At 42.7% G+C, this 12,451-nt stretch overlaps 1 protein-coding gene across 4 annotated transcripts in view; it reads left to right on the forward strand.

Annotated features, from left to right (window-relative positions):
• Positions 1–938: 938 nt before the first annotated feature.
• ap3d1 (adaptor related protein complex 3 subunit delta 1) overlaps positions 939–12,451 on the forward strand; it is a 104,074-nt gene continuing 92,561 nt past the window's right edge. For 3 of the 4 annotated variants that reach the window (XM_038778251.1, XM_038778252.1, XM_038778253.1), the window contains exon 1: positions 940–1,304. In XM_038778251.1, the coding sequence (XP_038634179.1) occupies positions 1,209–1,304 (96 nt within the window). In that variant the 5' untranslated portion in view covers positions 940–1,208. Of the gene's footprint in view, positions 1,305–12,451 lie in introns of all 4 variants that reach the window. The other variant, XM_038778250.1, reaches the window with a different exon arrangement.

A 12,451-nucleotide genomic window follows, 5' to 3' on the forward strand; every position in this document is an offset into this window, starting at 1 on the left:
CATCTTAAAAGTGGAAGATCTTGTTCGTCCAGTGATTACTAATTGTGAGGACACCCACCCTCGGGCAACACTTAGAATCCTAGTGATTCTATGTTTAACTCCTCACATACAGATTACAAGAGCAATAATAGTGACAAACGCCTTTTTCCTGTCATAACTCTCACAGAATCTGGACTGGCGAGAAACATGAGTCTTTGAGGTTCAGAAAATCAGTGCGTGACATTCAAACGAGTCATGGTAAACCTCAGTCTCCACTGTCCCAGTTCAATTCAGCATGTCCCAATTTAGCGTTACAAATCCGTGGAGCACCACGATAGCATAGTGGTTAGTACAGTTGCTTCGCAGCTCCAGGGTCCCAGGTTTGATTCCTGGCCTGGGTCACTGTCTGTGCAGAGTTTGCATTTTCTCCCGCTGTCTGCCTGGATCCCTCCGGGTGCTCTGGTTTCCTCCCACAGTCCAAAGATGTGCAGGTTAGATAGATTGGCCATGCTAAATTGCCCTTAGTGTCCAAAAGGTTAAGCGGGGGTTACGGGGATAGGGTAGAGACATGCGGTGTTTGTAAGGGCCAGTGCAGATTTGATGAGCCTGCTGCACTGTAAATTCTATGATCCTATAAAACCAACCCCCCCGCCCCCCCCATAAAAAAAAAGAAAAGCAGAAAACCACACTGAGGCCTCGTGTGGCTAAACGTCCTTATGTGAGAAAGGAATCTTGGAAGATTGTGGGTGGGGATAAGTATAAATAGTCACAATAAGAGGGGAGAAAAGGGGTATCGCCAATTCAGCCCTGAGGGCCCTGGTGCTGGTGGACGAGGGAGGGGCCACAGCCCTGCCCCAGGCCACGCCCTCTCCTTGGCCCCGCCCCCTGCCACTCCCCCTCCCGTCCCCCTGCCACTCCCCCTCCCGTCCCTTTCCTCAGCCGGTCACCTGACTCCAGCCCGGCCGCCGCCATTTTCTGTTGCTGTCCGGATCCTGGGAGAAGGTGAGGGCGGCCCCGGGGGCGCAAGACAAGCAGCAGCAGCCCAGCCGGTTCCCCGCCTGACCCACAAATACACACACATACACATGTATATATATATATTTTTATAAACCAGAAGAAGCTGGCATGTTTCGCGGCGCCCGGTGAAAGGGAGGCGGATTTATAACGCGGGGGGGAGGAAAACGCCAGGAAAGAGGGAGCGGGAGAGCGGAGGCGGCGGCGGCCCGAACATGGCTCTGAAAATCGTGAAAGGCAGTATTGACCGAATGTTCGACAAGAATCTGCAGGACCTGGTACGTGGCATCAGGAACCACAAGGATGACGAGGTGAGTCCACTCCCCCTCTCCCTGATCTGTGCCGCGGCCCCGCGAGTAGGGAGGGAGGGCAAAGAAACCATGAAAAGTAACTGCCAATTAACCCTGAACCCAGCCCGAGGCCCAGTCAGCGGGGCGAGTCCGGTCGCTGGCCGCCCTCCGGTCGCTGGCCTCGCTCCGGGAGAATTTAGCTTCCGCCTGGAAATCGGACCGGCTGCTGCCAGGGGCTCGCAAGAGTCCGCACCACCTCCTCTCCCTTCTCCTCATCCACCTCAACACCTCTCACTCACATTAGCACCTCTCCCTCCTCATTTCCTTCCTCACTCACCTCAGCACCTCACCCTCCTCATTTCCCTCCTCACTCGCCTTAGCACCCCTCCCTCCTCCTCACTTCTCTCCTCGCCCACCTCACTTTCTGCCTGGCTTCTAGTTCCCTCCCGAAAACGCCCATTCTATATTTTTAAAAGGAAGAAAATGCCCAAGGGCTATTGTAAAGAGGTTCACCCATTTCCCTCCCCGCCCTCTTTCCTACCGCCCCAAGAGTAAGGTTCAAATTTTGTTCAGACTGAGTTTCTGACGTTTCGGGGTCCAAGTGTGTTTTGGTCCATCAGCTGATGCTTTGGCTGACACTCGGGCGGTTGGTAACCTGTTAGTGGAGAGACATGTGTGCTGGACTTATGTCTGACATCACTCTCCCCTTAATGGTGTGTGCTGGCTTTGACATTTGTAAGTGTAAAGAGAATGTGGGAGAGTTGTTCAACTCACGATCATTTTTTAGTTCCTGTGCACGGTATTTCAATTCGCTTTTTCCCTGTAGACCAGGATTGTTCAGTCTATAAAAATGAAGAACTTCTCAGAACATAGTTAATTTGTTAAAAGTTGGAAAACCCTTGCTGATAGACTGGTAGATAAGCATGGCATGAGTACTGGTGCTGCAAATGAAATTATTTGAATCCTTACAGTGCAGAAGGAGGTCACTCGGCCCATCGGGTCTGGCACCAGCCCTCCGAAAGAGCATATTACCCAGGTCCATCCACTCTGCCGTCCCAACCTGTACATCTCTGGACACTTGAGGCAATTTAGCATGCCCAATCCACTTAACCCACACATCTTTGGATTGTGGGAGGAAACACGAGCACCCGGAGGAAATTGATGCAGACGGGGAGAATGTGCAAACTCCACACAGTCACCCAAGGTCAGACTCCAACTTGGGTCCCTGGCACTGAGTGGCAGCAGTGCTAGCCACTGCCACAGTCCTGCTCCTCAATTTTACTTCTTGCTTGATAATTCTGCGACTATATCTGACTGTTCTTTTTTGAGTTGATTCAATCAACAGTCAATTTAATCTTCAGATTCAAAGCATTAACTCATTTTCTCTCTTCACAGATGCTTCAACCTGATTTTGTTTCTAGCGTTTTCTGACTTTATTTCAGATTTCCAATATCCACAGTATTTTGCCTTGGTTTTTGGCAAATTATTTGGTTGTCCACTTTGTAACGCAGCAGACAACAGAATGGCTATCAAAGTAGCCTTTCTGTACTTGCTTGAAAGCACTCACTTCTACTAATGCCATTCACCCAACTCAAATGAAGTAAGTTGAGCACAACTACACTTGAGCTACCTTGTGCTCACTCTACCATTACTGAGTTTGTATTTCAGCTTAGGACCACATGTTTTGTTGTTTTGAAAATAGTGAATGGAATATTGAAAATCTTTGTGCCATTTGCTGAAAGCATACTCATTTCAAGAAAGGTTATAATCTATTTACACCCATTGTATGTCAAGTGCAACAATTATTAAAAGAAAGTGTAGCTATGATTGAACCTTTTCTATTCATTAAGAAATACTAATTGGATTGCAGCAATACTAATTGGATTGCAGCCTTTTAGGACAAGGCTCACTACTGAACCAGAGTACAAAATTCAGGGTTGACACTCGTGTCTTACTGTGGGAGTGCTGTGCTGTTGGAGGTGCCATCTTTCAGTTGAGATGTTAAACAGGCCATCTGTCTGCTTGGTTGGTGTTAGGAGAGCTTGGGTGAGGGAGGAGAGGGAGACTGCTGAGATATTTATCCCTGCTGACTTGGCCAATATTTTTTCCTCAATCAGCATCGTACAAATACATTGTCTGGTCCTTGCCATATTATTGTTTGTGGGAGCTTGCTGCATGAAATTGGCTGCCACATTTACAACAGTAACAACACTTCAGATGTGCTTCATCGGCCCGAAAGCACTTTGAAACATCTGGTGGTTGTACAAGATGCTGTCTCATTCTGTATTACTGCAAGGAAGTGCTTTTGGGAGTTAGATATTGGTGAGCTTAATCAGAATTTTAAAAAAAATGTATGATTGACAAAAGAAAGGTGGAGATTTAGTAGCATACGTGATGAGGTTTGTTGGAAAGTGCATGAAAACGATTGTAGACTTTTGGTCTTTCCAGTTGCTGCTGCTTCTGTTAATTTATCAAATAGCAGAACGACAATCATTTTCAAGTAATACAATACAAATTGTATAGCTCAAGTTAGAATACATTAATATATTGCTAGGAAAATTAATATGTTCTAGTCCAAATTAAAGTTGAATTGGCAACAATTTGAAATGTAAATTTCCAAATGTAACTTCTGATTAAATTGTTTTGTATTTTGAGTAATTCTTACAAATTGAAATAGGCAAATTATTGAGGCTATTAAACTTTATGCAAGTTCCTGCACCCATAGCACTATGAACAGAGGAATTTACAAGGATAATAAAAAAGGTTAGGGCCATGGAATTGGTTTTGCGTTGGACCTAGCAAAGCACAAGTTCAAACTCTATGGAATTCCACTGGTGAAATTCTGTTGTCTATGGTTCTGTACAGCCTGCATACTCACTAAATGTTCCATGAAATTCTGCTCTGAACAAGGAGTGTGCGGTTACATCATCTTACATTAACAATATCTCAAACCATTTGAATTTAATTGACATGATTCCTAGTGTTGTCTACAAGTATTCTTTATTGACATTTTTAGTGCAGTTATACTACAGCTTTTGTCAATGCAAAGTGGTAAAAGCGAGATTGGCAGTCTGATTCATCAGATGCACTTTAAATCGGAGTCGTACAATTTTTTCCTGTAGGTGGTTTCATGTCTCCTTTGCTGTGCATCATCTGCAGTAATCTTCTACCCTTTTGAGTGCAGGACATTAGATTGGAGATTGCAGTCATGAGAAGTGTGTATGCAACTGGTCTGTTTTTTAAACCTGCATTGCAGGTATGAGTGATCAGAATCTGCCCCACTTCAGCAGATGAAACACCGGTTGAATGCTGGTTAACTTCAAAGTTGAGGCTGGAGAAACTTCTAATGTATCGAAATCTTTTGTGATTTGGAATCTGGCTGTGGAAATCATTCATGAAAAGACTTTGGAAGCAGTTCTGCTCAAAGATTTTTTTAAAAACTTGTGCTCTGCAGTTTTAACACAAATTAATTCAGTTAGCTGTTATTTATTCTGGTTCTGATGTCTGAGCTACAAAACCTTTTCATAAATATGATTTTTCATATTGATTACACATTCATTTTTAAAATTTAACTTTTCTGTATGAAGTTTTCTGTGTTTTGTATTTTCTTTGTGGGTAAGGAGTTCATTATTTTGCAGTTTAGCTCTGACTCCAGGCTCATTGTGGTTGGGCCCTGCTCCAGAATGACACTGATTTCTGCTGAGTAACCTTTTGGGATTCCACTTTTTGAAGTCAGTGTACTCAACTGGGGAAGTGAAACTTGAAGTAGAAGTGAAAGTAATTGTCATCATATATGTAATATATAACGTTCTGCATATTATTTGGAAACAATCAGCATCAATCAGGAGGGAAACAGTTAACGTTTTAAGTCATACTTAGATCCTTTGCCAGAATTGAAAGGAGGGAGGAAGACCATTATAGCTATTTTCAAGTACCACTTATTTTCTTTTTCTTATTGCTAAGTGGGATCACAGAGACTGGACAGTTTCAGAATCACAGAATAATACAGCACAGAAGAGGCCTTTCAGCCCATTGAGTCTGTACCGACGCATGGAAAATACCTGACATGCCTACCTAATCCCATTTGGCAGCACTTGACCCATAGCCGTGAATGTTATTACGTGCCATGTACTCATCCAGGTACTTTTCAAAGGATGTGAGGCAACCCGCCTCTATCACCCTCCAAGGCAGTGTATTCCAGGCCGTCACCGCTCTCTGGGTAAAAAGCTTTTCCTTAAATCCCCCCTAAACCACTTCCTGACCGTAAACTTGTGTCCCCTCGTAACTGGCCCTTCAACTAAGGGGAACAGCTGCTCCCTATCACCCTGTTCATGCCCCACATAATCGTGTTCACCTCGATCAGGTCGCCCCTCAATCTTCTCTGCTCCAGGAAAAACAACCCAAGCCGATCCAACCTTAGGGCTATAAGTACAGTACTGTTTCTCTTGATAGTTATTGAGGTTTTAAGTTTAGTAATATAATGTGCATGAAATATTACACTCAATATCTGAACTAGTGTCAACATTTGTCTAAATAGCGCAATGAATAAACATGATAAAGTACATTCCATTATGTGCTGTTCATTTTTATCATAATGTGCAAGCCTTGCGTGAGGTACTTGAAGAAATTGTGATGTATTTCTGTAATGGGAATTAATGACCATGAAAAGCACTTGAAGAAAGAGAAAGGTTGACTTTATCTACATGGAGATCAATGGCTGGTGCACCGTTGATTGGGGGGGGGGGGATAATTTCATTAACTTATATTTAGTTTGCATTCGGCACACTTTCACCTGGTTTATTGTTAATGGCAAGTTTTCAAGTGGCTGTATAAGTAACCAGAAATATTCAGAAAAACACGTATGACCAGATATGCCGCATTCCAGAAGTGAATTTGAATGAGTTGACTCATTCTTTTTTCCCAGCATGGAAATAGCTACTGCAAATGCTTTTTACAGATATTGGATGATATATGTACAAATATCTGAATTTTTGCATATTTTTCTCAATGTGACGGGGACATGCTGTGTTTTAAAATAAACAAAATCTTTTTTTAAACTTGGGAAAATTCCTGGAAGCTTGTGATATCAGCGCCTAACAGATGCAGAGGAATAACATAGCTTAGTCTGCTTTTGAATTTTTGTCTAAGGAACTTGGTATGCGAGTGTAAATTGCTTAATCTACTTTGATAGTTTGTTGTTTTTGACACATCACATTCACTTTCCCATCACAGCCAAGATTCATGTTGCCTCATCACTTTCATGATTCTCTTTTTCGCTCTCTGAGCCTTTTCCCTTCAGCCTGACAATCTATGAAACATTTCTGTTGATTGTTGAATCGAGCAAGAACATGTTGGACAAGGATATTTGAGTAGGCAAATAATTTATTTACTCTGTAACATTTTTGAGGCTCTTTCAGTTATAAATGTGAGACTATTATTGCAGAAGTACATTATAAATTCCCAGCTCCATCCTGTGTTGCTGTGATTTTAACAATGAGCATGTAAGGAAATATGTTGGGAGTTACAACCTTGAAGAGGCCATTTGGTTCTCCTGTTCGATGTTGACATTTGCCTTCCACATGAACAAGTGGTTTTGACAAGTCTTCTGTTGAAAGGTTTTGGTGCTGCATTAAAGGATGTGTGAAAGTTTTCTTGGATGTAAGTGAAGCTTCACTTAGATATGAAGCAATTACATATTTTGACCGTTGAATTTCTTTGGAAGGGTATAAAAGTTTGTTGCATGAGGTGGATGTAGATTCTTCAAATAGTGATAGCAAGATATTTCTTGATTAAAATTGCTGCAATGTCAGTTGCAATTTTGAACTTCAATAAAGGTAACACCAAACCTCTCCTGGACAAATAAATAACACTGAGAAACTGAAATGTTTGTGCTACAAATTACAGATCAGATATACTGGGCGAAAGGGAAGTAAGACTGAACACCATATTTTTTTAGATTATAAATCCTTCTATAATATAGATCATAGAATTTACAGTGCAGAAGGAGGCCATTTGGCCCATCGAGTCTGCACCGGCTCCTGGAAAGAGCACCCTACCCAAGGTCAACACCTCCACCTTATCCCCATAACCCAGTAACCCCACCCAACACTAAGGGCAATTTTGGACACACTAAGGGCAATATATCATGACCAATCCACCTAACCTGCACATCTTTGGACTGTGGGAGGAAACCGGAGGAAACCCACGCACACACTGGGAGGATGTGCAGACTCCGCACAGACAGTGACCCAAGCCGGAATCGAACCTGGGACCCTGAAGCTATGAAGCAATTGTGCTATCCACAATGCTACCGTGCTGCCCACTAATAATCTCAGCACCCTTTGAAGAACTGCAGAGCAAACTGTCATCAGTTTAGCTGTTTAAGAGCTTCCATGGAGCTTCTGAAAAATGAGTCTGTCTGGTTCACAAAAATGAACCCAGGAATGAAGAGCTTGTCGTATGAAGAACAAAGAACAAAGAAAAGTACAGCACAAGAACAGACCCTTCACCCCTCCAAATCTGTGCCGATCATGCTGCTCGTCTAAACTAAAATCTTCTACATTTCCAGGGTCCGTATCCCTCTATTCCCATCCTATTCATGTATTTGTCAAGATGCCCTTTAAATGTCACTATTGTCCCTGCTTCCACCACCTCCTCCGGCAGCGAGTTCCAGGCACCCACTACCCTCTGTGTTTTAAAAAAAACTTACCTCGTACATCTCCTCTAAACCTTGCCCCTCGCACCTTAAACCTATGTCCCCCGGTAATTGGCCCCCTAGTAATTGACCCCTCTACCCTGGGGAAAAAGTCTCTGACTATCCACTCTGTCTATGCCCCTCATAATTTTGTATACCTCTATCAGGTCGCCCCCTCAACCTCCGTCGTTCCAGTGAGAACAAACCGTGTTTATTCAACCTCTCCTCATAGCTAATGCCCTCCATACCAGGCAGCATCTTGGTAAATCTCTTCTGCACCCTCTCTAAAGCCTCCAAATCCTTCTGGTAGTGTGGCGACCAGAATTGAACACTATACCCCCAAGTGTGGCCTAACTAAGGTTCTACACAGCTGCAACATGACGTGCCAATTTCTATATTCTAGACTCAATGCCCTGGCCAATGAAGGAAAGCATGCCATATGCCTTCCTGACTACCTTCTCCACCTGTGTTGCCCCCTTCAGTGACCTGTGGACCTGTACACCTAGATCTCCCTGACTGTCGATACTCTTGTGGGTTTTACCATTCACTGTATATTCCCTACCTGCATTAGACGTTCCAAAATGCATGACCTCACATTTGTCCGAATTAAACTCCCATCTGCCATCTCCCCGCCCAAGTCTCCAAACGATCTAAATCCTGCTGTATCCTCTGACAGTCCTCATCGCTATCTGCAATTTCACCAACATTTGTGTCGTCCGCAAACTTACTAATCAGACCAGTTACATTTTCCTCCAAATCATTTATATATACTACGAACAGCAAAGGTCCTAACACTGATCCCTGCGGAACACCATTAGTCACAGCCCTCCAATCAGAAAAGCACCCTTCCATTGCTACTCTCTGCCTTCTATGACCTAGCCAGTTCTGTTTCCATATTGCTAGCTCACCTCTGATCCCGTACGACTTCACCTTTTGTACCAGTCTGCCATGAGGGACCTTATCAAAGGCCTTACTGAAGTCCATATAGACAACATCCACTGCCCCACATGCATCAATCATCTTTGTGACCTTCTCGCAAAACTCTATCAAGTTAGTGAGACACAACCTCCCCTTCACAAAACCGTGCTGCCTCTCGCTAATACAGTTGAGGACTCTAGGTCTGTACTCGTTGGAGTTTCGAAGAATGAGGGAGGATCTTATTTAAACTTAAAGGGTACTGCGAGGCCTGGATAGAGTGGACGTGGAGAGGATGTTTCCAATTGTAGGGAAAACTAGAAGCAGAGGATGAAATCTCAGACTAAAGGGACGATCCTTTAAAACCGAGATGAGGAGGAATTTCTTCAGCCAGAGGCTGGTGAATCTGTGGAACTCTTTGCCACAGAAGGCTATTGAAGCCAAATCACGGAGTGTCTTTAAGACAGTGATAGGTTTTTGATCAATGAGGGGTTTGGGGGTTATGGGGAGATTGCAGGAGAATAGGGATGAGAAAAATATCAGCCATGATTGAATGGCGGAGCAGACTCGATGGACCAAGTGGCCTAATTCTGCTCCTGTGTCTTACGGTCTAAGGAAAACTCTTCACTATCTTCTGGCTTGCAACATGATTGGAGCCCACCTTTTCAAACTAATAAAGTATATTGAACCTAGTTTTGTGAAGGTTAAGAGCTCAATACATCTTAGAATTAAAGTGGATTCAATAGTGCTCACACAAAGTTGAAAACACAGAAATTATCTTTACATTTTGGCAACTCAAAATTAAGTCCAAGATCAATTTATGAGAAACAGTTGTTTAATGAAATTATTTAATGACAAAATTAGCATATCTTAATTTCTCACAATCAAATTGTTTTTAGATTGGGAGCTATTTGTGTATCTCCATCTTGTTTGGGGGGTTGTCGGGTAATCAAAGCCCTCAAAGTAAGCAAAAAATAATCTGAACCAAGCTGCTCACCACCATGGTTTGTTAGGATCCTTTATCGGCTTTGTCACAACTATAACCTCTTGCAAATTCTCGCTATCTGCTATTGAAAGTATCTTTCATGATTTTGTTTCCTTCCACTTCAATTACTCAACTGTGCAAACTTAAGCTCTGCCCATGTCCTGTCCTGCTTGCCGATTACTCACTTTTCACTCAGCTGCATTGTTCATGTCCAATCTCCAAATGGTGCAATTTTAAAATGACCAATCATCAATTTCATTTCCTTCACAGCCATGTGCATCCACAACTCTGTAACATTCTCCAACACTACAGCCTCCCCATAATTTTGTGATTCTAGATTTTAGATTCTAGTACTACACGTCTTCCTTTCTACTGTGATTAAAAATCCCTTCAGTTTGTAGTTTGGAATTCCCTGACTAAATCGATACACAACCTCTACTCATGATTAACACTGGCCTTTAAACCTACTTTTTCGGCCAAGCCTTCAGTCATCCTTTCTAATGTACCCGTCAGTTATATTTTTTGAGCCCACTGAAGAACTAGCCATAGATAGTTGCAGTATAAATACTGGTTGTTAAATCTGGAATGATGCAGATGTTGCGTCATGAACACATCCCCTTTGATTATACACATAAGATTTGTGATTTATTGGCATTGAAATGCACTTGTAGTAAATAGTAAAGGAGATTTTGGTGAATGAGTGGCTTACAGATCAGTCAGAGTTTTGTTCTAAAGTTTCAAACTGAATAAAATCAAATTTTTTGTCACGGGTGTTTCGCTAAAGGTACCTTTTTATATTTTAAATTCCTACTGTAACAAAAATTAACAGGTTTAAAAAAAAAAGATATGCTAACCAAATTGCATAAAATATACTGGACGAATATTAAAATTTTAGTGATTCATGGTACCTTCTGCGGTTAAAAGGAAAGGGGCCTGATCTCTGGGTTTCACAATTGAGTTAATCCTCAAGGCATGTTGCCAACCACACTGCATGGGAAATTTCTATTTGAAGTCTAAATTGTAGCTCAGTATTGTTTTAAAAAAAAAGTTGTACGGATAGCCCCAGCAATTACAGATCGGTCAGTTTAACGTTCATAGTATGCAAACGTCTAGAAACAATAACTAGACGTTTCTGAACCTGAGGACCGGGTTCGATCCTGGCCTCGGTCGCTTATATGTGTGGAGTTTGCACATTCTCCCCGTGTCTGCTTGGGTCTCACTCCCACAGCCCAAAAGATGTGTAGGGCAGTTGAATTGGCCGCACTAAATTCCTCCTAAGTGGGGAAAAAGAAGAATTGGCTACTTTACATTAAAAAAGTAGAAAGTTATTCAGGGGTGAATTGATAGTCACGTGGAAAAATGTGAGTTTATTCCGAAGAACCAGCATGGATTTCTAAAAGGGAAATAGTGTTTGACTAACGTGCTGGAGCTTTTTGCGGAGGTAACAGGGTCGATGAGGGTAATGCTGTGGATGTTTGAGAAGACATTTGACTGCCACACAACAGATTTGTGGGAAAAGTTCTTGCTAATGGAATAAAAGGGATGATAGCAACATGGATACAAAACTGGTTGACTAATAAAAAGCAGAGTAATACCCAGTGGATAGTTGGTTAGTAGTGGTGCTTCCGAGGGTAGGTGTTGGGACCCTTGCTTTACCTGCTGTGATGTAGATCTCATGTGCAGGGGATGATTTTAAAGTTTGTGGATGACACAAAACTTGGAAGTATTATAAACTGTGAAGAGGGCAGTGTAGAACTTCAAAAGGACATGGACAAGTTGGTTGAGTGAGCAAATGGGTGACAGATGAAGTTAGTGTGGAGAAGTGAGAGGTGATATATTTTGGTAGGAAGAACATGGAAAGACAATATAAAATAAGGGATAAAATTCTTAAGGGGGTGTGGGAGCAGAGGGACCTGGTTGTATCTGTAAATTGATCTTTGCAGGTGGAGAAAGCAGTTAATAAAGCATGGAGCATTAATATTCAAACAGGATCGTAACCCGCATGTGGGTATAAGGAGGGTAGCAGAGCCATTGGTCGTGGAAGTGCCCAACGGCTGCAACTGGCTTTCAAAAATGCCGGCTGTCCTGTGCACGCGAGTCCCCTCAGTAGTGCGCAGGCCAGGAGCCCAGCAAGACACACTACCTCCTCCTGATGTGCTGACCCAGGAGCAGATGTTTTTTAAAAAATCAGCGGCGTCTTCTGTCCAGAAATGGAGGCAGAGAACTGGTCACGTGCTCTGGCCGCGAGAGAGTGGAGTGTGCAAGCTACTTTTCGAGGTCCATGTCAATGTCCACTTCCTATCCAGTGCACCATATCCATTTATAAAAGGTTCCTTCCAATTTCTTCAAAGCCAGACTCTCTCGAAATTGTGTTTTTATTGAATAAAATGAGGTGGGTCAGTGATGGATGATGGCGCATTCATATTTTAGCAGCATGTGCAACTGGTATCTTTGTGGAATATTTTTAAATCTGTAACATAGTCAGTACTTTTCTTTTATCAAATTCTGTCTTGGAAGGCAGCCTGTTCGTCGTTGTGGGTCCTACACCTACCTTTTGACTTCTGGTTACTAAAA

The sequence above is a fragment of the Scyliorhinus canicula genome, chromosome 18 (assembly GCF_902713615.1).
Source record: "Scyliorhinus canicula chromosome 18, sScyCan1.1, whole genome shotgun sequence".
Classification (NCBI taxonomy): domain Eukaryota; kingdom Metazoa; phylum Chordata; class Chondrichthyes; order Carcharhiniformes; family Scyliorhinidae; genus Scyliorhinus; species Scyliorhinus canicula.